Raw genomic sequence first — 27,544 nt, 5'->3', positions numbered from 1 at the left:
GGGACTCAATACAAGGATCCTGGTCACTGTCCCTTCAGCTCTCTCCTCAGAGCCACAAACCCCAGTCTGTCCTCAGGTGACTCTAGCCCGCTTTGCTTTTCCTCTTCCCTTCCTTTGCCAGAGCCCAGGATGAGTGGCTGTGAATTAGATTTTGTGCATTGGCCCTTTAAGAGGCTGCCTGTGTCTCTAGCAGACTCTCATCTCTTGCTGGTTGACAGAATTCCCACTGATTTTCACATCCAGATGTTACGTGGATGCCTTTTCCTTGCTCTGATGCTCTGGGCTGGGAGCCTGCCTTCGGGTCAGTAACCCCCTGCAGCTGGAGAGATCCCTCTGGAACCTAGCCCTTTTTGTGTCGCCATCCTTCCTACCAGTCTCAACATGGCTTCTTCTGTGAATCTTTGGTTATAAGACTTCTCTTCAGCTAGTCTTCAATTGGTTAGTCCAGTTGATTGTTCTATATTTTAGTTTTAATTCCAGTTTGGTCCTGGGAGGAGGTGAGTGTAACATTCACCCACTCTGCTGCCATCTTGGATTCCCCCTGATAGAAGTTTCCACACTGTCAGGTTATTTGGGGTGTCTCTAGGAAATGCTTGATTTTATGCTCTTTGCTTCTCTCTCCTTCCTCTTACCCTGTTGGCATTAGTTTTCCCTCCCCTGATTTTTGAGTGTTTTTTCCATGGTACCTACAATATATGTTTGAGATTTCAAAACAATTCACAGCCTGACCAGATGGTGGCACAGTGGATAGAGTGTTGGACTGGGATGAGGAGGACCCAGGTTCAAGACCCTGAGGTCACCAGCTTGAGCACGGGCTCATCTGGTTTGAGCAAAAGCTCACCAACTTGGACCCAAGGTCACTGGCTTGAGCAAGGGGTTACTTGGTCTGCTGTAGCCTCACCGTCAAGGCACATATGAGAAAGCAATCAATGAACTAAGGTGTCACAACGAAAAACTAATGATTGATGCTTCTCATCTCTCTCCATTCCTGTCTCTCTGTCCCTATCTATCCCTCTCTCTGACTCTCTCTCTGTCTCTGTAAAAAAACAAAAACAAAAAACCAATTCACAAATGTGACAGAAACAGTCAAACTTTCTTTAGAAACGTATGTGAGAAATAGCACTGGGTACTGCTGGTTCATTTTGTGATAGCACCTAGCACTTACAGGTTTTGTCTGGTACTATTTAGGTCTGCGGTCAGGCAAGGACCAGATAGCCAGTTTCTTCTACATTTCCTGAAATAGTTGTGTCAAAATTATGGTTGAAGAAAAGGAGACAGCATTTGAAAAAGAAACAAATGCATTTACAAGTAATCATACAGAAAAATTTCAGGGGGAAAATAAAGAACAGTTGTTTAATTTAGAATTTCATTATTTTCCTTAAACCAACCTAAGAAACATAAAATGGGTTGAAATGTACTTCTATTTATTTTCATTTTTAACAGGTTTTACTTATATCACAAAGGACTTGAAATGTTTTATGAATAAAATAAAATTATGAAATGTAATTTAAAGCATTAAAAGTCAAAATGGAAAAATACAAATTTATAAATGAAGGCAATATTGGGAAACAAAAATAAAATTGACATTAAGACCCTCAAGTCCCCATTACTAGTTACAGTTAGATGAGTAAAAAGTCTTCCATTTTCCATCTCTGAAATAAAATTACCACCCTTTGTGTGAGTTTAATTTAGAAAAAGAAATTTTATTTCTTGCACTGAGTTTAGAGGTAAGTAAAGGTGGAAATAGAAACAAAGAGGACCCAGGATTTGGATGCTGTTCTGAATAAATCTCTTTGGGACATTAGTGAAATAATTTCTTTCTAAATAATTCTTATAGTGGAAGTGTCAGTATTGCAAAGGAATCTCTCTGAAGGCCACTAGAATCCTGTAGGACAGCTGGCTCCCTATAGTACAACTGCCAGTGGAGAGAATCAGTGTTTTCTAGAAATGGTCAAAACCCAAATAAGGAAATCCCCCACTTGAAAACCCCTAGTGACTTTGATACCTTTTGGCAAATTATCTTGGGCCTCAAAAGTCCCTTAATGAGCACATGTTTTCTAGTAGGTAGTAAAGACTATTTACTTATGATAAAAAATAATTAAAGGGTATAATTTAACTTAAAACTTGTTTGTTAGGATAAAAAGCAAGTTAAACCAAATTAGGTCAATGACACTCCATCTCTTCTTTTTAAATAGGTAAATATAGAGACATTGGTTATATTGTGTAAAACAAAGTAATTCTTGAAAAAGAAAAGTTGCTTATTATTTCACCACCGAATACAAGTGTTTTTTATTTCACTTATAGCTTCTTGGCTTTGTGTACACTTATACAAAATTTCATACTTATTCATTGTTATTTATAGTCTAACTTTTTGTTGTGTGACAGAGACAGAGTCAGAGATAGGGACAGATAGGGACAGAGAGACAGGAAAGGAGAGAGATGAGAAACATCCATTCTTCGTTGCGGCTCCTTAGTTGTTCATTGATTGATTTCTCATATGTGTCTTGACTGGGGGCTACAGCAGACCGAGTGGCCCTTTGCTCAAGCCAGCGACCTTGGGCTCAAGCTGGTGAGACTTGCTCAAACCAGATGAGCCCGTGCTCAAGCTGGCGACCTTGGGGTCTCGAACCTGGGTCCTCCACATCCCAGTCCAATGCTCTATCCACTGCGCCACTGGCTGGTAAGGTCTGACTTTTGTCATTTTGTGTATGTATAAATATTTTTCTATTTATATATAATTTTTATCTTATAATTTTTATTGGATGCATTATAGAAAAGGCATTTATTAAATTAACAGATTACTATAGTTCTTATCACATTATTTTATTACATATAATTTATTATAAATTTCTTAAATACACAGAGATATATCTACTTTTTATTACTAAAAACTTATAGATGTTACTATATATATCTTGTTACCTAAAAATTATAGTACTGTTTTAAGTATTTTACAAAAGATTTCTTGATCCTAGTAGGCTTTTTTTTCACATGAGTTTGTATAGATTAAGGCCTGATTTCAGAAATTTGGCCTACACTGCCCCAGTATATGTTTTGTTTAGCCCACATGGTACTCACACACACAGTATGTATGTATTGTATTCATTTTGCTATGTGTGTACATCTGTTCACGAAAGTGGGAAAACAGCATTTCACTACCTAACACGTCCTTTTCATTTCCTAGAAGACTTGCTTTAAAAAGAAAAATAAAGTGTTTTTATATTTTTATAGATAGGGTGTTAGGGGACTCCTAACACCCAATTAACTAACTTCAATTCAGTTATAAACAGGAACAAATAATTCAGTCTGTTTGCCTACCTGTTTCCTTTGAAGAGAAAGCATAAATAGTAAAGCCCAAATTAGAAAGAAGTTGATCATTGTAAGACTGGTGACTTCACCTTCCCTGGAAGGAGGTGAACAGGATGTCCCCTTTGATCACAGCTTCTTTCTTGATTTGGAGTGAACTTTTGTGCAACCACAACTCCCACCTATGGCATTTAGAAACAGCAGTGATAGCATATTAGACAACTGGCACACATGCCACTATGTGGAGATGACAGTGAATTTAGTACAGAGTTATGCCTTTTTAAGCAAGGAAGTCTTGGATATTTACAAATCTTACTACAAATTTAATTGGCTGATGTACTACTCAGCCCAGCAAGGCAAGCAACCCTACTGCAAATTTTGTTAAGCTGTGGACTGGAATGAACTTGCATAATTACAATAAACCTGACATTGGTATCATTAACAACAGGTGTCCTTCAGTTTAGACTTGCAGCATTATAGATTTACTCACCTCTGTGTTCTGAGAGGCCATAAAAATACAAGATGTGAAAAACATCAATATTGATTTCTGAAGGCAGAGATCTTGGAGAGAAAAAGAGAACGAGAATGAACTTAGAGCAAGTGGGTTAAGTCTCTCCCCTCTTGCTGAAGATTGAGCTTTGGTTTTTAACCATCCTCACAAAAGGTTTCTAGATCCCAGGAGACCTTTTTCTTTCCCCCATAAGAGTGTCTGTATACATTTAGGCTTAATTTAAAAAATTGGGCCTACAGTGTCCCAGACTGTTTTGTTTAAATTGCTTGGTATTGAAACATACAATATGTGTGTGTGTGTATTTACATACTATTTTTAATATTAATTGCCACCATTTCTATGCTGGAGGATATTAGCGTCTCTTAAACAATAAAGCTCTTTTCTCCTCACATGTAAGTGTAACCCGCTAACCTTTGACTTTGTTTCTCCAAGTGCAGTTGTTTTACAACTGCAGTGAGCAGCAATCCTACGGGGGGCCCTTGTTTAAGATAATCACAAGGTAGCCTCGTTCTCAGAGATCCTGATTTTTTGGGTCTGTGGTAGAACCTAAGCACTTTCTTTTTAAAGCATCACTACTTGATCCTGATTTCCATCAGGGTTTTTTTTTTTTTTTGTATTTTTTTTTTTTGTATTTTTCTGAAGCTGGAAACGGGGAGAGACAGTCAGACAGACTCCCGCATGCACCCGACCGGGATCCACCCGGCACGCCCACCAGGGGCAACGCTCTGCCCACCAGGGGGCAATGCTCTGCCCCTCCGGGGCATCGCTCTGTCGCTACCAGAGCCACTCTAGCGCCTGGGGCAGAGGCCAAGGAGCCATCCCCAGCGCCCGGGCCATCTTTGCTCCAGTGGAGCCTCGGCTGCGGGAGGGGAAGAGAGAGACAGAGAGGAAGGAGGGGGGGGGCGGTGGAGAAGCAAATGGGCGCTTCTCCTATGTGCCCTGGCCGGGAATAGAACCCGGGACTTCTGCACGCCAGGCCGACGCTCTACCGCTGAGCCAACCGGCCAGGGCCTCCATCAGGGTTTTGAGAGCTATTTTGCAAACACTAGACTAGTACTAAACTCAAAATCTAATCCCAGTGAACTGACTTTGGGTGATGGGCACACAACACAATCAACAGTTCAAATGCTATGGAGGTGTTCATCTGAAACCTATTTACTTTTACTGGTCAGTGTCACCCCATTAAATTTAATTTCTAAACAATAAAAAAAGAACTAATCCCAGTGGAACTTCCTAGGTTCCTTATTTTATTTTATTTATTGCTTGACCAATCAGGGGTCTAACCAGTCACTTACTCCCCGTACCTCAACTATCTCTCTCCTGGTCTTCCCAGTAACTGATCTTAAGGAAGAAAGAAGACATTATTGGGATAAGATTACCTTGTATTTTTATTTATACATTTTCAAAAAAAAAAAAAAAAGAAAAGAAAAAATGGGCCCTGACTGGTTGTCTCAGTGGTAGAGGTCGGCCTGGTGTGTGGATGTCTCAGATTTGATTCCCAGTCAGGGCACACAGGAGAAGCACCCATCTGCTTCTCTACCCCCACCCCCTTGCCTCTCTCTGTCTCTCCTCCTCCAGCAGCCATGGCTCGACTGGAGCGAGTTGGCCCCAGGCGCTGAGGATGGCTCCATGGCCTCCACCTCAAATGCTAAAAAATAGCTCCAGCTGCAACAGAGCAACGGCCCCAGATGGGCAGAGCATCGCCCCCTAGTGTGCTTGCTGGGTGGATCCTAGTTGGGGCACATGCTGGAGTCTATCTCTGATCCCCCCTTGTCTCATTAAAAAAAGAGAATGGAATCTTCACTTACCTCTTTTATGTAGAAAATTTTATTTTTATTTCAGTTTTTCAATGCTGTACCTACTACAAAATGTCATTATTATTTCCTTATTTTTTTACACAAATGTATTAGAGGTGAACTCTAGTAGTTTTTAGAATTTCTTTTTCCTCTAGTGTTGATAAGTAACTAACTGTCTAGCCCTGGCTGGTTGGCTCAGCGGTAGAGCGTCGGCCTAGCGTGCGGAGGACCCGGGTTCGATTCCCGGCCAGGGCACACAGGAGAAGCGCCCATTTGCTTCTCCACCCCTCCGCCGCGCCTTCCTCTCTGTCTCTCTCTTCCCCTCCCGCAGCCAAGGCTCCATTGGAGCAAAGATGGCCCGGGCGCTGGGGATGGCTCTGTGGCCTCTGCCCCAGGCGCTAGAGTGGCTCTGGTCGCAACATGGCGACACCCAGGATGGGCAGAGCATCGCCCCCTGGTGGGCAGAGCGTTGCCCCTGGTGGGCGTGCCGGGTGGATCCCGGTCGGGCGCATGCGGGAGTCTGTCTGACTGTCTCTCCCTGTTTCCAGCTTCAGAAAAATGCAAAAAAAAAAAAAAAAAAAAGTAACTAACTGTCTAAAAAAACAAGTGAGCAGAATTAATCAGCTGAGCTTCGTGTATTTTTCCACTTGTGCTCTGCTCTCACCAGCAGAGGACAGTGAGAGTTCCTCCCACTAGTGGGGCCTGGAGGCTGGGCAAGAGCGGGTCCGGTTCCCCTCAGCCCGGATGATTTAAAAACCATTTGAAATCTTTTGGGTTTTTTTTTACCTCAGTGACATGGGAAGACGAGAAATGCTTGTACACAGCTATGACGAATCCCAAGTGCAAATGTGCCATGACATCCTTCAAACCCAGAATCTGAGGGAATCGAGAGGCTGTGATTAGGACTGCCATAAAAGAGTACCACAGTCTGCATGGCTTGAACAACAAAAATTCATTTTCTCACTGTTCTGGAGGCTAGAGTCTGCGATCGGGCTGGTGGCAAGGTTGGCTCCTTCCAAGGGCCATGAGGAAAGCATCCGTTCCAAGCTTCTCCCCTCGGCTTGTGGATGCCCTTCTCCCTGTCTTCCCCCTTCCCTTTGTGTCTGTGACCGAATTTCCTCTTCTTTCTTATAGGGTAACTAGCCATATGAGTTACGGCATACCCTGCAGACCTCATTTTAACTTAATGACCTCTTTAAAGACTTTATCTCTTAATACGGTGATGAGGGGTTAAGACTTCAACCTAAGAATTTAGAAGTACAGGAGCTGAATTCAGCCCGTAACAGACCTGAATCTCTTGAGTTAGCAGTATGCTGTGACCCAATCACTCCACCAGTTTGGGTATAGCTTCCTCTATCAAATGAGGGGCCCTGGCCGGTTGGCTCAGCGGTAGAGCGTCGGCCTAGCGTGCAGAGGACCCGGGTTCGATTCCTGGCCAGGGCACACAGGAGAAGCGCCCATTTGCTTCTCCACCCCTCCGCCGCGCTTTCCTCTCTGTCTCTCTCTTCCCCTCCCGCAGCCAAGGCTCCATTGGAGCAAAGATGGCCCGGGTGCTGGGGATGGCTCTGTGGCCTCTGCCTCCAGCGCTAGAGTGGCTCTGGTCGCAACATGGCGACACCCAGGAGGGGCAGAGCATCGCCCCCTGGTGGACAAAGCGCCCCCCCTGTTGGGCGTGCCGGGTGGATCCCGGTCGGGCGCTTGCGGGAGTCTGTCTGACTGTCTCTCCCTGTTTCCAGCTTCAGAAAAATGAAAAAAAAAAAAAATGAGGGGCTTGGGTTGTGTCATCTCTAAAACCTTTCTGATCTAAAATTGTAAATAAAATAAGGTGTGTGTGTGTGTGTGTGTGTGTGTGTGTGTGTGTGTGTTATATGTCTAAGATCTTAGAATTTAGCAGAAGACTGCTGGTGTCAACACTTTTTAAAATTTTTCTCACTTTCTATTTCTACCATCCTTCCGCATAACCCACTGCCTTCTGTTACCTGGTAGCTGAATTCTGAGAGAGGCTTTGTTGCATGGTGAGGAGAGGGGGGCTTTTTTCTCTAGAACACTGTCAGCCATCTCGTTTCATCAGTCTGTCTGAAGTTCAGGGCAAGGAGTTAAAATGACCACTTTCAATTTGAGACATCTATATTTTAAGACACTTTATTAACATGCATTTTTAAATGACTAAGAATTTTATTCTATTATACTTGTATATTGGGATAAGCCTTATACTTTCATTATAAGGTACAATTTTTAAAAACAATGCATTAAAATATAAAATAGTATTTCTGATCTTTTAAAACAAACTTTCCAGAACTTATACACATAAATGAATGTCTTCTCCTACCCTCAGAGTGGTCTGTACAGGTGACTGAGCAATCAATACAGTATACCCACCTTCCTCAGTTGCCACAGTTGACTGTGGTGTGAAAAGACTAAATGGAAAGTTCCAGAAATAAACAATAGATAACTTTTAAATTAAATGCTGTCCTGAGTAGTGTGATGAAGCCTTGGGCCATTTCACTCTATCCGACCTGGGCTGTGAGGCATCTTTTTGTCCAGTGTTTCCATGTTGTATACGCTTAAGGAAATAAACCAATATTTAATCAAGAAAGAGTATTTACTGTAAACTGTTGTAACCATTTTGTGGGGCTATATAACCAAGCTTTCAATTTCATAAATTATAAAGATAAATTCCTTTAGGGTGATACCTTTGTCTGATTTGATTTAAAAAATAAAACCAAATGTTTTTATTATCAAACAACTTTGCTGTTATGAGTAGGTAAAATACTTAGTCTCAGCTGACCAAAGAAAAATAAAATAACCCTGATAACACTAGTTTAAGGAAATACATTCAAATAAAGGTATATGCTTATGATGTTGTATTTAGTAAAATCATAGGACTACTATAGAAACCTAGAACAGCAAAAGATAGGAAATTTATATGAAAAATTAAATGCTTTTAATTCAAAGATTTAGAATATTTTACACCTTCTAAGTAATAGATTGTTGTTATAGATTCACCGCTATTGTTATCCATATTTTCTAATCTTACTGAGAAAGAGTAGCATAAATGATAAATCAATAAAGATCTTTAGGTTTAACACAATCCTGCTACATCTAAAGTTGTCCCTCTTTTATTTCTTATTATACAACTAACACATGTCCAGTATTGAAAAAAACATAAATTAAGCAAAAAAAGAAAAAAGAAAAAAAACCTCACTCATAGTCTCACCATCTAGAAATAAACACACTTTCTGTTATGTTAAAATAATTTCCTGCTGAAACTTTTTTTTCTTGAAACGTTCCCCTTGTTTTCCCCTTTTGAGTATTTTCTTAACCCCTGACCTCCTCGTACTGAACCCTTTGGATGACCATTATGCGCTCTGAACAGCACAGCACTCTTCTGCAGTATCTGGGCACAACAGTTGTACCTGTATTGAATAAACTCCCGTCTGTGCTTTGGTTAGAAGTAAAACACTCTTCACCATTATTACTGTAGAGCTTGGAGTCAGGCGTCAACTTCTGTTGTCAGTCTGACATCTGCTCGGTACCGAAAAATCTCACTGTCCCAGGCATCTGTCTACTCATTCTTGCCATCTGAAGGGCTGCCATTTTTCAAGGCCCGCTGCCCCCCCCCCATCACTGCTTTTTAAAATTCTTTTCCTGTTTGCTTTGAACTTAATGAAAAACAGAAAAAGGTGATTTTTTTTAACTTCCTTTTCAAATTATAGCTCATCTCTCAGGGCCAATTGGTTTACTATTTTTTTTTTAAATAACCCTAAATGGGAGTCTCAATTTCTTCCAGGAGTTTGTTTAATTCAGTCACTGAGAGGTTACTGTACTTGTAACGGCTATGTTAGGTCCTGAGTGTGTGCAACTCCTGGGAGAGTGTGAAGAGCTTGACAAACTGGGGTGATGTGCGTAGGGGGGTGCCATCAACTTCTGTGGCCATTCCTGCTTCGTTTGCTCTATTTAGTACCCTGGTTTGCTATGAAAAGTGATTCATCACTGATGCAGATAATTAATGAATATCCGTTTGTTCTCTCAGTTTCTCATCATCTGATTCAAGGGGCAAACTCTCATGTAGCCCTGTTTCTAAGCGTTTCAAAGGGAGCAAATGCAAAGATTCTGGTGTAAGAGGACTTCCGGTTCCTAACTATCTGTTCATTTCAGGTCCCCACCCCTGCAAGAGGCTGCACTCACAGTGAGCGCCATGGCTGTGCTCACTTAGCACCCAGACTGGTCAGAGGCAAACTCTGCTTCCTCCCAAACTGCAGACAGGGCTGCGGAGTTGCAGCCAGAACCCAGCCGTGGAGAACTGCTACAATTTTCCCAGACTAGAGGGTTTGGGACTGACTTTTGATTCTCAGAAAATTCCTGCCAGACCACCCTCCCCCCACACCACCAACACCTACATCTAACATGAATGTGTTTTAAAGGTTCATTGTATAGCTAATACTGAGACATTTTGCCAACCACTGCCTAAAAACAATTTAAGTTGTTTGCATGCCTAAATGCATGAAAAATAATTAGGAAACTAATTTGTGTACCTGAAACAGAACCCAGATTTGGGTCAGAAATGTCAAGTTGTCCCTTCACCACTCCTACTTGTGGATTATTGGACAAGTTAGTTCATGTACTCTGGGCTTATACAGTGAGACAGTTCTAATTCTCATGCATAGGTTAACTGTAACTACCACGAAGTGATATATGTGAATGAACTTGGCAAAAGGCCGGACAAATGTCTTGAGCAGGTGTCCCCAAACTACGGCCCGCGGGCCGCATGCAGCCCCCTGAGGCCATTTATCCGGCCCCCCACCGCACTTCCAGAAGGGCCACCTCTTTCATTGGTGGTCAGTGAGAGGAGCACTGTATGTGGCGGCCCTCCAACGGTCTGAGGGACAGTGAACTGCCCTCTGTGTAAAAAGTTTGGGGACCCCTGATCTTGAGGGTATGGGTAGACTCTGAAGGGATTGTTGCTCTTAACGTTTTCATAAATGATTGAGGAGAGATAGAAGCAAATTTTCTGATTTGCAGAAAATATTAAAATCCTGTAGATATGAGAAACTCAAGGAGATCCATTAAAAAAAAAAATCTATCTGGCCTGACCAGGCAGTGGCGCAGTGGATAGAGCATCGGACTGGGATGCAGAGGACCCAATTTTGAGACACCAAGGTCGCCAGCTTGAGCGCGGGCTCATCTGGTTTGAGCAAAAGCCCACCAGCTTGAACCCAATGTCGCTGGCTCCAGCAAGGGGTTACTCGGTCTGCTGAAGGCCCACGGTCAAGGCACATATGAGAAAGCAATCAATGAACAACTAAGGTGTTGCAATGCGCAATGAAAAACTAATGATTGATGCTTCTCATCTCTCTCCATTCCTGTCTGTCTGTCCTTGTCTATCTCTCTCTCTGACTCACTCTCTGTCTCTGTAAAAAATAAAAATAAATAAATAAAAATCTATCTGGAAGCTGAACAGATGGTTATGGTCCGTTTTCTACATCACGGATTACAGCATCTCTAGTTATGGTGGGCCATATGATCCTATTAAGGTGTCCAGAGTTAACCTGTTAATTACCTGTTGGTTCTGGAGACCTTAATCATTAGTTATCTTAACAGCAAGCTGCTAATGATGGTTTTGCTGAGGACTCAGATACTTCCCCACTTTGGCCAAGCCAGGGTCCTCTGCGTGTGACCTGTCAGGAAAGCCCTACTGTGTATCCGGCCACACAGCTCTCAACCCACATTTCCATCAAGTCACTGCCCAAATGTCCTTTTATTCAGTAGCCTTCCCAGGTCACTCTTTCCAAAACAGCATGGCTCCACTCCTCGAACTCTCCATGACATCATGCTGACTTTATTCCTTTAAACAGCACTATTCCTCACTGACATATTGCATATTTCTTTGTTTGGTCATCATCATTTCTTATATGATGCTTAATGTTATGCATCAATGGGACTGAACCATGGGTGCCCAGATGTTTCATCAAACATTATTTTGGATGTTTTTGTGAAGGTATTTTTTTGGATAAAATTGACATTTAAAGTAGTAAATTTGAGTAAAGCAGATTACTCTCCATAATGTGGGCCTTATCCAATCATTTAAAGGCCTTAAAAGAGCAATTTCTTCTTTCCTCAAGAAAGAAAGAATTCTGCCTGCAGACTGCTTTTCCCTGACCACTCCCTGCTGGCCTGCCCTGTGAGATTCGGCCCTTTCCAAGCCTCCACGACTGCATGAGTCATTCCCTTAAAATCAATCTCACCCTCTCTCTCCATACACACACGCACTTCATTGGCCCTGAAGAACCCTGACTAATACATGTCACTTATGTATAAACTCTATGAGGGCAGAGTCTTTATCTGTCCACTGCTCTGAATTAGCATTCAACAAAGTATTTGTTCAATTAATTAACTGATTAATGGAGTAGCTAATATTATTATTCCCAGCAGAATATGCAATTGAGATTTCTCTGACTTTTTAATTTTTATTATGCTGGAGATTTAAAATTATTTTTATTTCTCCTTTTATTTCCTATTATCATTTGCCTTAGTTTACTCACATTTCAGAACTTTGATTTAACCTATTTTCTGGCCTTTTCAAAAGCTTTTCTGTTAAAAAATTTTTGAGCGTTTAGATCATTTTGTTCTTTGTGGGTTTCCTGCCCTGTCACAGTCAAAATGCCCCAGTTTCTGCCTGGAGAGTTTGGGGTAAATCTTTGCATACTGCGATCTTGAGTTAATGCAAAAATTTTAAAATGTGCAAGCTATACGGAGCATTGCTTACATCTCATGACATTGCAGTCACAAGGGGCTCTTCTGACCAACTGTTCCTTTTCATTCTTGAGGTAGTGTTTTTCATGTTGAGCTGACTATGAAATGTTTCCAGAAGTTGGACTCTGTGTAGCAGGCGTGAGGGAATCAGGGAGGAGGCTGGTGCCTGTGCGTCATGGGCCAGAGATCGGCGCCTCTTCTCTTCTCTGCTCCAGGCTCCACATTTCTCAAAGTTTGAATGTGTTTTGGACTGTGCATTTTGATTTCCAATCAAAAACTTTAAAACTTAAATGAATGAATTAGAAAGTACATTTATTTTAGGCAGCTCCAGAAATCTTGAGTATATGCAGTTTTTCAGAAATAGCATTAAAATAATACTCCATAAATGTAAAATGTGCTATGCCCCTGAACACTTGATCATTTAAACCAGGGATCATGGGCCTGCTCATAATATAATCTTGTGATGTTAGATAAAATTAGCATACTAAGGAGGATAGGGCCCTCTACCTATGACACACACACACACATACACACACACACTCACACACACACACACATTCACACACACTCACACACACACACTCTCACACACACTCACACTCACACACACTCACACACACACTTACACACACTCACACACACACACACACACACTCACACACACACACACTCACACACTGTTGGGTATCAACTCTAAGTGCCTTTGCCTTGTCAACTTTGGCCAGCCTCATACCTAGAAATCTTTTTGAGTTTAAATCTGTGTCATCTTCTTCGGTTTCTGGGGAGAAATGAGAATTGAGAGAGAAGGAAAGCAAGTAATGTTTCAGGGTTTGCTCCCTCTTTACAGCACCCACGGCGGCTGACGACAAGAAACAGTGCTCCTACTCAGTGTGTTTGCTTAGAGTCAGTTTCACTCTCTGTTGCCAAAAGGATATACTGATCTCTTCTAGAGACAGATTTTTACATTGATTTGAGAACTTTTGTGTGTTGGCAGTGTCTGGAATGTTAAATGGTTAGTATATGTAATCCCAGGCTGTACAATAGAGCAAGGTAGTGCAATAAGGATCTCAAAAATTCGAATGATTTTCATATGAAAGCCCTTCCCATCTTAGCAATTAACCATTTGGTATGCTTTTAATAGTATTATTATTTTCTAGAGTGCCCAAATGCAATTACTATTCATTAGCTATAAATTCTCTGATCTAGAAGGACTAATATTAGCAGGATGATCTGTAGAGCAAGAAGTAAAGAACTGTCACCCTGAGAAGATAAAATGATTGATGTTCAAAGCTGCATGAAAAGATCAGAGACTCAAATGTGTTTTAAAAAGTAAGAGTCATGCAAATGTAAAGAGTAAAAAACAGCCCCAAGTTATTAATCTTCACATGACATGCCCATGTGCACATCTGCTTTTAGAAACTCAACATTCATTTTTTTATTACAATCAATGCTTTTAGTCCCAGAACCTGGTGCATAGTGGGAGTTCAAGAAATGTCTATTGGATTCAACAGGCAGTGGTTTGCTAGTGAAGCCAGCATACTTAGGCATAATTCCTCTGATCTATGTCTTAGTTCCAGTTGTTCTCTACATAGAAGTGTTCATATGTGGAAAGTAAGCTGTATTCTGTTTTAAGTTTACCTGTCTCTTGATTGTAGGGGAAATAACTGTGTAATAGGAGTTAGGACACTTAGATAAGTTCTAGCTCTCTATATTTTGGTAACAAGTGACCCTGAACAAGTCAGATATTTTCTTGATATTTTGGTGTCATTTTCCCTATTGGGAGACTGGATACTAGTAATGCATTTTTTTTTTTTTTTTTTTTTTTACAGAGACAGAGAGTCAGAGAGAGGGACAGATGGGGACAGACAGGAAGGGAGAAAGATGAGAAGCATCAATTCTTCGTTGTGGGACCTTAGTTGTTCATTGATTGCTTTCTCATATGTGCCTTGAGGGGGGAGGGGCTGCAGCAGAGCAAGTGAGCCCTTGCTCAAGCTAGAGACCTTGGACTCACGCCAGCGACCTTGGGCTTCAAGCCAGCAACCACGGGGTCATGTCTATGATCCCAAGCTCAACCCAGCAATCCCATGCTCAAGCTGGTAAGGCCACAGGAGGAAAAGTGGATAGCTACATCTTCATTTTCCTTTTTTGAGGTCCTATGGTATTGTGTATGACCTGAAGGAGATACAGGCTTTGGTGACACGGGAAAGGGCTATAATGAGAGGGAGGGACTTTTGTGGCACTGATTTATATGTGTAGAACATTTAGTTCTCTTAACTGAGAAGAGGTCAGTATTATTACCATACCATAGAGTACAAAAATATATATGCCATGAAACAAACAAAAATGGCCTTAAGAAAAAAAATCCAGAACTAATAGTTGAAATTTTTTGATGCTTGGCAATACGATTTATATACTTCACATAAAATGAGAGATTATTTGAATTCATGTATAGAGATACAAAAAATAAGTACTAGAAAATCTGAGAAAAGAATAAACTGGAAATTATCCCCATTTTAGGGGCTCAATTTTCTAGGGAACTCTAGTCTATAACTGAGGCAATTTGACACACTGTCACTAAGACTTATATGCTTTTATCTCAAGAAAAAGGAAACCAGAAATAAATTAAAGATTGGTTTTTTATTAAGTGAAGTTCATTTTTTCTGAATAAAGGTAAAGAAAATTTTATTGGAATTGTGCTAAGACCTTTAAGTGCATTATTCCATTCAAGTGACAAACCCATAAGCTATTATTTCTACTTTATAAAGAATAATAATTAGAAAGAGACTCAGAATATAAATTACTTAATCCACAGTCACTAGGCTAGTAAGAAGGAGCCGGTGTTTACATTTACACCCAGAGCCCTGATTCCTACTATTCATGGCACTGTTTTAGGGTGGTTTGGAGAACCTAAGATCTGGACTGGCATTTAATGAATTGGCTCCTTTTTCTGGAGATGAGCCCGCAGGAGGGTGGAGTCCCACACTGGTTCCGCCTGTGTCCTGTGACAAATGCAGCTGTCTGGACAGTTTATTCTTGCTTACCAAGGTGCTTAGTTCAGAAGTCAATAAAATTCTCTTCATGCTTTTCTCTTGCAGATACTTACCGTTTTCCCTGGATCATTGTCTAAAGGTGATAATGCCCAATTGACGGGTATCAACTCTGAGCTGTTGAAATTGAATAAGACTGTTACTAAAAGGGAAGCTGAGTGTCCAGAAGGCCACCGTGAGGGCAAATACTGCTGTCTGCCATGTCTTCCTGGTATGTTACATACACATCCAGCAGTTAGAGTGAGAATCAGGGTGGGAACCAGCATACAGTAATAATGAAGAAAATCTTTTTACAGCGTTTGCTTCTCCTGCATAATAATTGCATGTGTGTGTGGGGGGGGGGGGGGGGGCAACAACTATGAACTTATTTTCCCCAGACCAGTTCAATTCATCTTTATCATACTTGTTTGATGTTGGTATAATTATACTTTGCAAATGATATGTACTTCTGAAATAAGAGGAGTTACCTATTTAGCTCCATTTTTCATTAGCAAAAGAAGACTCGTTTGTTGATATTAAAGCTTATCACATCAGCACTGATTACAATATATCGTAATAATTGTGGCACTCTGAAAGCAAATGTCTTAGTACTTCCCCTCACTTAGATGACACTGAAGCCTGCAAAAATACATTTGCATTTTGCAGCTTAATGACTAGCTGAGCTAGAAAAGCAACCGACAAAACCAGCGGTTTTTGAAAATCAGTATTTTGAAATGCAAACCAGTTTCAGATCAGAAATCCTTCAAACATCAGCTCATTGGAAGCTAAGCAACATGCAATTGTGCAGGCTTTTTCAGCATGGAGTAAATCGACTCTGTTTCATACAGCTACACATCTTGTCTTGCTGTTTTGTGATTTAAGACAGGAAGATAAAGGAAAACATCTGGATTTACAAGACAGATTACTAGAACCATAAAGGATTGTTGGTAGGGTTTTCTGGTTGGCCTCCAGGGATTTTAGCACTCAAGCTGCTAAACAGGCATGAGTCTTGTTTATAATAAGATTCTACCAATCTTACGTGGCCTTCTGCCCAGGTTTTAATAACCCTTATGGAGTATCTCCCTTATAATCCAATCATTTTATACTTAAACCTATTCTAATAACTTGCTAAACACAACCATTTTATAACTTGCTAAACATAACCAATTTGTCCTGTGAATTCAGAGCTTTCATATTTTTAAAACTTAAAATGCAAATTAAAACAAAGATAATATGCTTTGTATATCAAATTGTCAAAGATTTTTGTCTGTTTGCTTTTTTTGTTTTGCTTTGTTTTACATTCTTTTAAGGAGTGATCTCAGCCCTAGTGAGTTTGCTTGTGAGATTAAAAACTCTTCTATGCCTCTTTTTCTTTTTAAGAAAAATTTGAATATGTGGGTCAAAAACTTGAAAAAGTTTTCCTCTTGCGATACAGTAATCAATTAATAGAAAAATATCTTAAGAAAATAGTTAAAACAAAGGAAAATACTGTATATGTGGCATTTCATGATGATAATGATGTAGAATTAAGTAAATTTTGGAGTACTCAAAGCCTGGAATATTATGTTTAATCAAAGTCTTGTTTTCTGATATATTTTTAATATAATTTTCAATGTACATAAATTCCCTTATGAGGTTTGTAACTGACCTGCTAGCTGAATGAACTGGCGCTTTCTGTTCCATCTCTGAAATGTCCTGGGTGGCATCTGACACATACTGAGTACTCGCCCCACTTCTGTTCCCTTCAGTTGAATTTTAGGCTTTTATCAGTACTCAAATTGCTTCCAAAGCTGTCTATGCTTATTGGTGTTGTGATATATATATGAGTTAATTATTATATAATCAATGGTTTATGAGTACAAAGGAAATACAGATTTTATTTATGTGAAAACTAGTTTGAATGCTTTGGAGAACTTCACTAAAGGTGAGTTGCTAACTGAATTAATGAATGAGGTGAGAGCAAAATTATTGAAAAAGTCATAAGAATTTTGAAAGGCTTTCATACAGAGTATTGGTGTCTTTAAATTTTCTTTCCATCAAAAAGAAAGGAAGGACCCTAGCCTAGTAGTACAGTTGGTTAGAGCACTGTCTCTATACACCAAGGTTGTAGGTTTGATCCCTGGTCAGGGCACTTATAAAAATCAACCAGTGAATGCAAACATAAGTGGAACAACAAAATTGATGTTTATCTCTCTCTCTCTCCCCCTCCCTCCTTCCTTACCCTTCCTCTTTCTCTAAAATAAATTTTAAAAAAAAAAGAAAGGAGGGAGAGAGGGAAGGAAAAAAAGAGAGAGAAAGGAAGGAAGGAGGGAGGGAAGGAAGGAGGGAGGGAGGAAAGAAGGAAGGAAGGAAGGGAGGGAGGGAGGAAGAAAGAGAGAGGGAGAAAGAAAGAAAGAAAGAAAGAAAGAAAGAAAGAAAGAAAGAAAGAAAGAAAGAAAGAAAGAGAAAAGAAAGAAAAAGAAAGAAAAGGAAAGAAAAAAGCAAGAGAAAGACATGAAGTCATAGGTGATATATTTTGATGTGACTTTAGTGAGAAAGAATCTGGAATTCTATTAACTTCATTCTACATCACAAGACTAGCAAATAATTATATAGCTATACTTTATAAATTAAAATAAAATATAGTATTTTTTCAGTGATTCCCTATTTAGTGAACTGACGTTTTTGATAAACCAGTCAAAAGAATTCTTGCAATATCACCATATTCAATAAGGATTTTACAGTATACTGCATATATCATATGCATATATACATGTACATATTATACATACCTATACATATTATACATACATGTACTCATATATATATGAGTAATTGACATACAGGTGCTATTTGTACTTTCCTGCTTTTTCCAAAATGTCCACTGTGAGCATATGTACCATTATACTCTGAAAAAAAATGTATTTTAAAAACTTATTTTCAAAATGGGAAGAGGACATGAATAGACACTTCTCCCAGGAAGAGATACAAATGGCCAACAGATATATGAAAAGATGCTCAGCTTCATTAGTTATTAGGGAAATGCAAATCAAAACTACAATGAGATACCACCTCACCCCTGTTAGATTAGCTATTATCAACAAGACGGGTAATAGCAAATGTTGGAGAGGCTGTGGAGAAAAAGGAACCCTCATTCACTGTTGGTGGGACTGTAAAGTAGTACAACCATTATGGAGGAAAGTATGGTGGTTCCTCAATAAACTGCAAATAGAACTACCTTATGACCCAGCAATCCCTCTACTGGGTATATATCCCAAAACCTCAGAAACTTTGATACGTGAAGACACATGTAGCCCCATGTTCATTGCAGCACTGTTCACAGTGGCCAAGACATGGAAACAACCAAAAAGCCCTTCAATAGAAGACTGGATAAAGAAGATGTGGCACATATACACTATGGAATACTACTCAGCCATAAGAAATGATGACATCAGATCATTTACAGCAAAATGGTGGGATCTTGATAACATTATAAGGAGTGAAATAAATAAATCAGAAAAAAACAAGAACTACATGATTCCATACATTGGTGGAACATAAAAATGAGACTAAGAGACATGGACAAGTGTGTGGTGGTTACCAGGGGTGGGGGGAGGGAGGACAGGGGGAGAGTTAGGGGGAGGGGGAGGGGCACAGAGAACTAGATAGAGGGTGGCGAAGGACAATCTGACTTTGGGCGAGGGGTATGCAACATAATTTAATGACAAGGTAACCTAGACATGTTTTCTTTGAATATATGTACCCTGATTTATTAATGTCATCCCATTACCATTAATAAAAATTTATTTAAAAAAAAAACAAAAAAAAACACAAAAACTTATTTTCTAGAAAACAACTACTCACTTTTTATATTTTGATAAAGTTAGGTTGTGTACGTTGGAGGAAAGAAGCCTGTGATTTATTCTATCCCTGTCATGCTGTAGGCGTTGAGCTAGACACATTGTGCAAGGTAGTCCATTAAAGAGGACAGTTCTCTTAGAAACCAGGATAATAACACAGCAAATAAAATTGTACTTTGGCTTGTTGTTTTTTTAAAGTATTGCCACAATTAATAAGGCCCCTTTGTACTGTATTTGAATTAGATTCCAGGTTTCCATGATTTGGTTATATTTCTCTGTTGAAGGAATATTGTCCCTGTTTACTAAAATATCATGTTTAAATTAATTTGATTATGCAGTAAGTACAGTGGTACCTTGAGATACGAGTTTAATTTGTAACTGAGTTTATAAGTCAGTCAACTCATATATGAAACAAATTTCTCCCATTTAAAATAACTGAAATAGACTTAATCCATTCCAGCCCTGTGAAACATCCCCAAACCATCCTAAATTATGAAAAAATATGTGTTTTTAATTAAGAAACACACATGTATACTTTACCAATGCATAACAAAATATATGAAATAAAAGAAAAAAGTGCTATTTAGTACTGTATTCTTACCTTGGAGACAGACGAGTGCAGCTAACAGAGGTGAATGGCAAAGGAGGAGGGAGGGAGGGAGGTATGCAAGCACTGTAGACACGTAAAGTAAAACTGCACTTTCTTAACACTAAATGTAAACTAAAACTGCATTTTTTTTTTTACTTTAAACAAAACTAAAACTGCACTTTCTTTACTTAAAATGAAACCACAAAAACTTTTTTTTTTCCGAAGTTAGAAACGGGGAGGCAGTCAGACTCCCACATGCGCCTAACTGGGATCTACCCGGCACGCCCACCAGGGGGCGATCCCATCTGGGGCATCGCTCTGTTGCAACCAGAGCCATTCTAACGCCTGAGGCAGAGGTCACAGAGCCATCCTCAGCGCCCGGGCCAACTTTGCTCCAATGGAGCCTCGGCTGTAGGAGGGGAAGAGAGAGACAGAGAGGAAGGAGAGGGGGAGGGGTGGAGAAGCAGATGGGCGCTTCTCCTGTGTGCCCTGGCCAGGAATCGAACCCAGGACTCCCGCACGCCAGGCCGACGCTCTACCACTGAGCCAACCGGCCAGGGCCACAAAAACTTAATTGTAAAAAAAAAAAGCACTTTCTTAACTTTAAACTTAAACTAAGCTTAACATTACGTATTTTTCATTTAATCATCACCCTTTTTTGCCTTTTGGCTGCACTTTTGGCACTTTCACTTGCAGGACTTTTGAATAAAAATCTATCCAAAGAGGTTTGCTTTTGCCTGCCTTTTAAAATATTACAGAAATGTGACAAACAAGTGTCATTAAAAAGTGCTGAAGCACAACCAGTTGAAACTTTTTCTGGGTGTTTCTTTTCAATGAAACTTGAAAGCTGCTCCCACATTGCCAGCATGTCTTTAATTTCACTTGTAGAAATCACTTCCTCCGACTCTACCTCCTCCTCACTACTAATCTCTTGCAGAAGCTCCGTATGTTGCATCATCTGTAGCTCCTTCAACTCCTCAGTTGAGAGTTCCTCCTCATGTTCTTCAACGAGCTCGTTTACGTCACCCTCATCTACCTCCAGACCTATCAACTTTCTGAGGGACACAATCTCCTCCAATGCTTCTACCTCGGTCTCAGTCTCTGGTTCGAATCATTTGAAGTCCCTGTCTGCAACAACATCAGGCCATAACTTTTTCTATGCCAAGTTCAAGGTTCTTCTTATAACCTCTTGCCATGCCAAGTCAATAATGCATAAACATATCATGATGTTGTACTGATTTTTCCAAAACTCTTGAAAGGTTAGAATTGTATTCTCAGTCACCTCAAAGCAACGGCAGAACAAGTGCTTTGTGTAAAGCTGATCCATAGGTTGCAAGATTGAAGTCATGTTGGGTGGGAGATAGAGGACTTTCATGAATTTGAACTCATCAAAAATGTCATCTTCAAGACCTGGTGGGTGGGCTGGAGCATTATCAAGGATTAGTAATGCTTTCATTGGGAGTTTATTTTCTTGAAGATATTTATTCACTGCAGGACCAAAGACGAGATTTACCCATTCAATAAAAAACTGCCGTGTAACCCATGCCCTAGCATTGGTGTGCCACATAACCTGCAGTTTTTCTTTAAGAATCTTGTGAGTTTTAAAGGCTCGAGGATTTTCGGAATGATACACTAGCAGTGGCTTTACTTTACAGTCACCACTAGCATTTGCACACAATGCAAGGGTCAGACGGTCCTTCATGGGTTTATGGCCTGGCAGCTTCTTCTCCTCTGCGGTGATGAAAGTCCTCCAGGGCATTTTTTCCAAAACAATCCTGTTTCATCACAGTTGAACACTTGTTGGGGGATGTAGCCTTCCTTTGCGATAAACTCAGCAAAACGTGCGATGTACTCCTCAGCTGCCTAACGTCAGCACTCGCAGCTTCACCATGCCTCACCACCGAGTGGATGCCAGATCTCTTGAAATTTTCAAACCAGCTGTGACTTGCCTTAAATGTATCTTCTGCTGCCTCTTTTGAGGTTGGTGGTTCTTTCTTCTTCAAGTCGCCATACATGCCTTTTCTCATATTACAGTCTCCATCACTGTATCTCCTGCCAGCTCTTTCTCTTTCATCCACACCAGCAGAAGCTTCTCCATTTCTTCATGGATATTTGTCCTTAATTGGGACAGAATTGTTCCTTTCGCCGGATTTGCGCTTTTGATGGCATCTTTTGTTTAAGGATGGTACAAATTGTAGATGTATTGCAGTTCAATCACTCGTACACCACGCTCATGCTTTTCTATTATTTCTTGCTTTACTTCTATCAACATCATTCTCTTCTTCTTCTCACCACTGTCCTTTACACTCCCTTTTCTTCAGTCCCATGATAGCACACAAAATGTTAGTTAAAAATGCAAAAACGATACAAGAACGAGTACAGCACACGAGATTTGACTTGTTTCTGCGGGTAACACGTGAGAAAGAACGAGATGCTGGTGTTGTGCTGCTGATACTGAACCTGTGCACCAATGCGCCAACTAGCGGCAGCTTCCCGAATCATGACTCATATCTCGGAATTTCGCTTGGATCTCGAACAAAAATACAGACAGAGTCACAGCTCGTATCTTAAAAAATTTTTTTTTGTATGTTGGTCTTCTCGTATCTCAAGGTACCACTGTATTTTGTTTGATCAAAAAGAATGCTGTGAGATTGTTAAGAAAGTCATGTACCTAGGAAGGACAGCAGAAATTATGTTGGCTTGTGCATGTGAGAAAGGCAGATTAGACTTTGCTTATTGTTCTCAATTAATTATACCATTAGCCATTAGTCATTAGTCATGCTTTTCTCTTAGGTTCTCCTGCACATTTTCTGTAAGTGCCTCCAGCTCCTAGAAAAATGCCTGGAACACAATAGGCCTTTAATAAACACTTGTTTAAAAAAATTTCCAGGAGAAGGCATTGTTGTATAACACTAACAGCAGTATAATAGCTTGTTTTATTGTTAAAGTAAATGAAAGCAAATATTATTTGAAATTGTGTGCATTAAGATAATAAATCTTACGACAGATTTTGTTATAAATATGTTCATGCCTGTTCATCAAAGCATACTCTGACCCTTAATGGCAAATGAATAGAGCGAAAAGGAGAGAAGAGGGACTGTGAGCATTTACTAGGCAGGACCTGTGCAGTCCTGGCAGCAATGCAAGAGAAGTATTACTATCTCCATGATATGCATGAAGAAATGTAGGTTCAGAGATTAATTATTTTATTAAAGATCACAGGGATACTAAAGATTTGACCAAGGTCTTTAGAACTTTAAAAGTCCTGGTCGGCTCAGTTGTAGAGCATCGACCAGGCATGTAAATGTCCCAGGTTTGATTCCTGGTCAGGGCACACAGGAAAGGCAACCATCTGCTTCTACTCCCTTCTCCCTCCCTCTTCTCTCTCTCTTCCCCTCCCACAGCCATGGCTCAGTTGATTCAGCATGTAGGCCCTGGGCACTGGAGCCTCTGCCTCAGCTGCTAAAAATAGCTCAGCTGCCAATGCAACTTCAGATGGGCAGAGCATTGACCCCAGATGGATTTGGTGGTTGGATCTGTCTCTGTATCTCTCCTACTCCCACTAAAAAGAAAGTCCTTTTCCTTACACTGTACTCTCTTATCAGGATCTGTGGACTTTGGAAAATAAAATGAGAAGCCAGAGCAAGGTGAATGTTTATGTCTCAGTGTCCAGTGGCAGCCATTTCCACCTACCAATCTCTCCCCTCCCCCACCAAAAAGTTAGTAAAGGCAGCTTTTCCAGTGCATTTGGTCATTCTAGCCTCTTTTTCCCCCCCATTACATGTTCCTGTTGTTATTCATCCTATTTCTATAAAAATATTCCTTTAGTCACTCTTTCAGCTTTTGTATTGGGAGACTTTCTGTCCCTTGACATGATTTTTACAATAACCATCTCCCCCACTGTCTGTATAGCTCATTAGCCTAAGCCCCCTGTTTTAGCAGTGTTTTTATTGCCATGCCCGCACACTTCTCATGCTTTTTTGTCCAAACACTTGCTCCTTTTTTTCTTTGGCAGGGGAACGAAAATCTGCAGACTGCACTGCTGATGGGCAAAAACTAGTCTGTGTGTCCTGCCTAGAAGGGAAGGAGTACACAGACAGGCAACATTACTCTGATAAATGCAGAAGATGTAGAACTTGTGATGGAGAACATGGTAAGTGTCTTAAAAAGCAATGGAAAGAGAACAGTTGTGGTGCTCTATGTAGAATCACTTATAATCCAATTGAAAATGGGGGCCTGTTCCTCTGGTGCTAGTCGGTATACAGAAAGGGACAGGCTGGAGCTCACTGGGGTGAAGCAGCAGGGACTGAACTGATCACTGGCTTAGACACTTAAGAGTCAAGTCTAGGCAATCCTCTCAGATGTAGGAGACTGACTAAATATAAACCCTATGAACAGATTTAATTAGTTCTCATCAAAACTGCAGAACCTTTTTTTTCTGCCTCAATTTATGCTTGTGTACTGGCTCTCGTTCATGGCCAGAAAGAACTTAGAAATCTTCAACTCCAAGGACAGAGAATCCTGAGAGATGGCTGGTGTGTTTCACCTTCTTTGGGTACCTGGTTGGTCCTAATGATTCCAAATGGGCTCCTGAATTTCAATGAATATCCCAATCTATTTTGAGGCTCAGATTAAAATATACCAGAAGTACTCCTGGTTTCGTTTGACATCAAGAAATCTGCCTGACCAGGCGGTGGCACAGTGGATAGAGCATCGGACTGGGATGCAGAGGACCCAGGTTCGAGACCCCGAGGTCGCCAGCTTGAGTGCCGGCTCATCTGGTTTGAGCAAAAAAAGCCCACCAGGCCCTGGCCAGTTGGCTCAGCGGTAGAGCGTCGGCCTGGCGTGCGGGGGACCCGGGTTCTATTCCCGGCCAGGGCACATAGGAGAAGCGCCCATTTGCTTCTCCACTCCCCCCCCTTCCTCTCTGTCTCTCTCTTCCCCTCCCGCAGCCAAGGCTCCATTGGAGCAAAGATGGCCTGGGCGCTGGGGATGGCTCCTTGGCCTCTGCCCCAGGCACTAGAGTGGCTCTGGTTGCGGCAGAGCGACGCCCCCGGAGGGGCAGAGCACCACCCCCTGGTGGGCAGAGCGTGCCCCTGGTGGGCGTGCCGGGTGGATCCCGGTCGGGTGCATGAGGGAGTCTGTCTGACTGTCTCTCCCCGTTTCCAGCTTCAGAAAAATACAAAAAAAAAAAAAAAAGCCCAAGGTCCCTGGCTCCAGCAAAGGGTTACTTGATCTGCTGAAGGCCCGCGGTCAAGGCACATATGAGAAAGCAATCAACGAACAACTAAGGTGTTGCAACGCGCAATGAAAAACTAATGATTGATGCTTCTCATCTCTCTCCGTTCCTGTCTGTCTGTCCCTGTCTATCCCTCTCTCTGACTCTCTCTCTGTCTCTGTAAAAAAAATTTTTAAATAAATAAAATATATATTAAAAAAAATCTCTGGACATGTGTTTTAAGTGTCTCTATTCAAGCTCTAATGCATTGTTTCTCAACCATAGCTGTACATTAGAATCACATAGGAAACTATGAAAAATGCCAATGTTTAGGTCCCACATTAGACCAATTAAATCAGAATCACTAAGGAAAAGGGCTTTAGCATTGGTCTGCTTGACTAGATCAAGCGAAGGTGGGCTTGTCTTGATTGCTGGATTGTCTATCCCAGGGGTAGTCAACCTTTTTATACCTACCGCCCACTTTTGTATCTCTATTAGTAGTAAAATTTTCTAACTGCCCACCGGTTCCACAATAATGGTGATTTATAAAGTAGGGAAGTAACTTTACTTTATAAAATTTATAAAGCAGAGTTACAGCAAGTTAAAGCATATAATAATAATTACTTACCAAGTACTTTATGTCGTATTTTCGCCAAGTTTGGCAGAATAAATCTTTATAAAACAACTTACTGTAGTTAAATCTATCTTTTTATTTATATTTTGGTTGCTCCACTACCGCCCACCATGAAAACTGGAACACCCACTAGTGGGCGGTAGGGACCAGGTTGACTACCACTGGTCTATCCACTTAAAACTCTGCTAAATGGTTTCAATCATTACAACTTGCAGTTGTCTGTTTTGCATTTAAATACTGGTTGTATTACTAAAGGTATGATGGTGTGACTGCTCATAAAAGTAGTGGATCTCAAAAATCTATACAGCTCCTACTCATCATTTTCATTGTCAGTGTATAACTAGCTGTTACAACTAATTGTCTGCATTGGTTTTCTAGGCTTAGAAGTGGAAAAAAACTGTACCAAGACCCAGAATACCAAGTGCAGATGTAAATCAAACTTTTTTTGTGACACTTCTGAATGTGAACACTGTAGCCCTTGCCGCACGTAAGTTTTAGTCTGTCTCATTAAAACACAAGATATACTTTGAGAGATAATGTCTTCCTCAAGGGAAGAAAAACTGATTGAGAGTCAAAAATTTGGGTTCTAGTCGTGCTTTACCTCCAAACAACTAGATAACCATTTGATTATTCAGGCATTCGATCTCCATGTCACTGGAAAAATGACCCACAGGTCTGGCTGCTTGTCACCACAAACATTAAATAATTGTAGGACAGGTGCTGGTGCAAAGAAAAGAGGTTATTCAAATGCTGGTCACCTGAGAAAACTGGGGGACTTCTGTCCTCAAAAACCCATTTTCTAGCTCAGATGCCTTAGCCAGCTTACCTAGGGGATTGAGGGAACCCCTAGGGCAGGCGTCCCCAAACTATTGCCCATGGGCCACATGCGGCCCCCTGAGGCCATTTATCCGGCCCCCGCTGCACTTCCAGAAGGGGCACCTCTTTCATTGGTGGTCAGTGAGAGGAGCACTGTATGTGGCGGCCCTCCAACGGTCCGAGAGACAGTGAACTGGCCCCTGTGTAAGGGAAGGCTGATGCTGTTTCTCTTGAGGGAGGGAAGCTCTTATCTTCATGGCTGGCTGGACTTCCATGGTTCTCTTGGCCTTAGCAGTGTGATGGGAGAGAGAGAGAAGGGGGACTGAAGATTCATTCTTCCCATTTTGATGTTAATTCTTGATGTGTATCAGCTGGACGTCTGTGATTCATTGTCAGAATTATTCCTTATTCTTGGAGAGGAACAGGTTGCCCTTGAAAGGAATCAGAACTGCAAGCCTCCGTGTGGTGAGAGCAGCAGAAGGAGGGGGAAGCCAACGCGCACATATCTCCCCATTATGCTCATTCTCGTTTGGGTATTAACCCTTGCTGTGCATCAGCCAGAGGGGAACAGGCATTTTAACTCTCATGAGAGCTTGGTCAGAGATGAAAGTACAGAATTGATTATATACTTTTGATTTGTTACAGCATACATAACTGCGATCACTAAATTGGAAATATTGAATTATGGTTATAAGAGCAACAAACTGGATTTAACATTTTACATAAATTCTTTTATAAGCTTACTTTGTTGGTACATTCTCACTTAGCTCTATTTTATGGCTTGTCAGACTAATATCAGTAAGTCAGTAATATAACATATTTATTCCTGGTTACATCCAAACATGTATTGAACACCTCCTATGCGCTGGACACCACTGACTGCCTAAGCTAACAATATGAGCAAGACACATTCCTGGCATCAAAACTCTCAGGCTAGAAGCAGAGAGTCAAAAAGTGCATGGTTACTGAGCCAACATCATGTGGCAAGCATCAGAAGAGGCCCGTGCCTAGGGTGTTGCGTGTTCTATAAAACCTTCCCACCCTGCCTGGGGAGAT

The 27,544-nt window shown here is 40.9% G+C and overlaps 1 protein-coding gene across 2 annotated transcripts in view; it reads left to right on the top strand.

Moving 5' to 3' along the window:
- Window positions 1-27,544, top strand: part of FAS (Fas cell surface death receptor) — a 47,338-nt gene that overhangs the window by 12,718 nt on the left and 7,076 nt on the right. For both annotated transcript variants that reach the window (XR_010747012.1, XM_066349366.1), the window contains exons 2-4: window positions 15,462-15,624; window positions 23,836-23,973; window positions 26,051-26,159. Coding sequence is in view for 1 of the 2 variants with exons in the window: in XM_066349366.1 (XP_066205463.1) it covers window positions 15,462-15,624; window positions 23,836-23,973; window positions 26,051-26,159 (410 nt within the window). In the remaining variant the exon portion in view is untranslated. The remainder of the gene's footprint in view (window positions 1-15,461; window positions 15,625-23,835; window positions 23,974-26,050; window positions 26,160-27,544) is intronic.

Source organism: Saccopteryx leptura, chromosome 9 (assembly GCF_036850995.1).
Source record: "Saccopteryx leptura isolate mSacLep1 chromosome 9, mSacLep1_pri_phased_curated, whole genome shotgun sequence".
NCBI classification, from domain to species: Eukaryota; Metazoa; Chordata; class Mammalia; order Chiroptera; family Emballonuridae; genus Saccopteryx; species Saccopteryx leptura.
The sequence above is the reverse complement of the archived record's forward strand: the minus strand, read 5'-3'. Positions and strand labels throughout refer to the sequence as shown.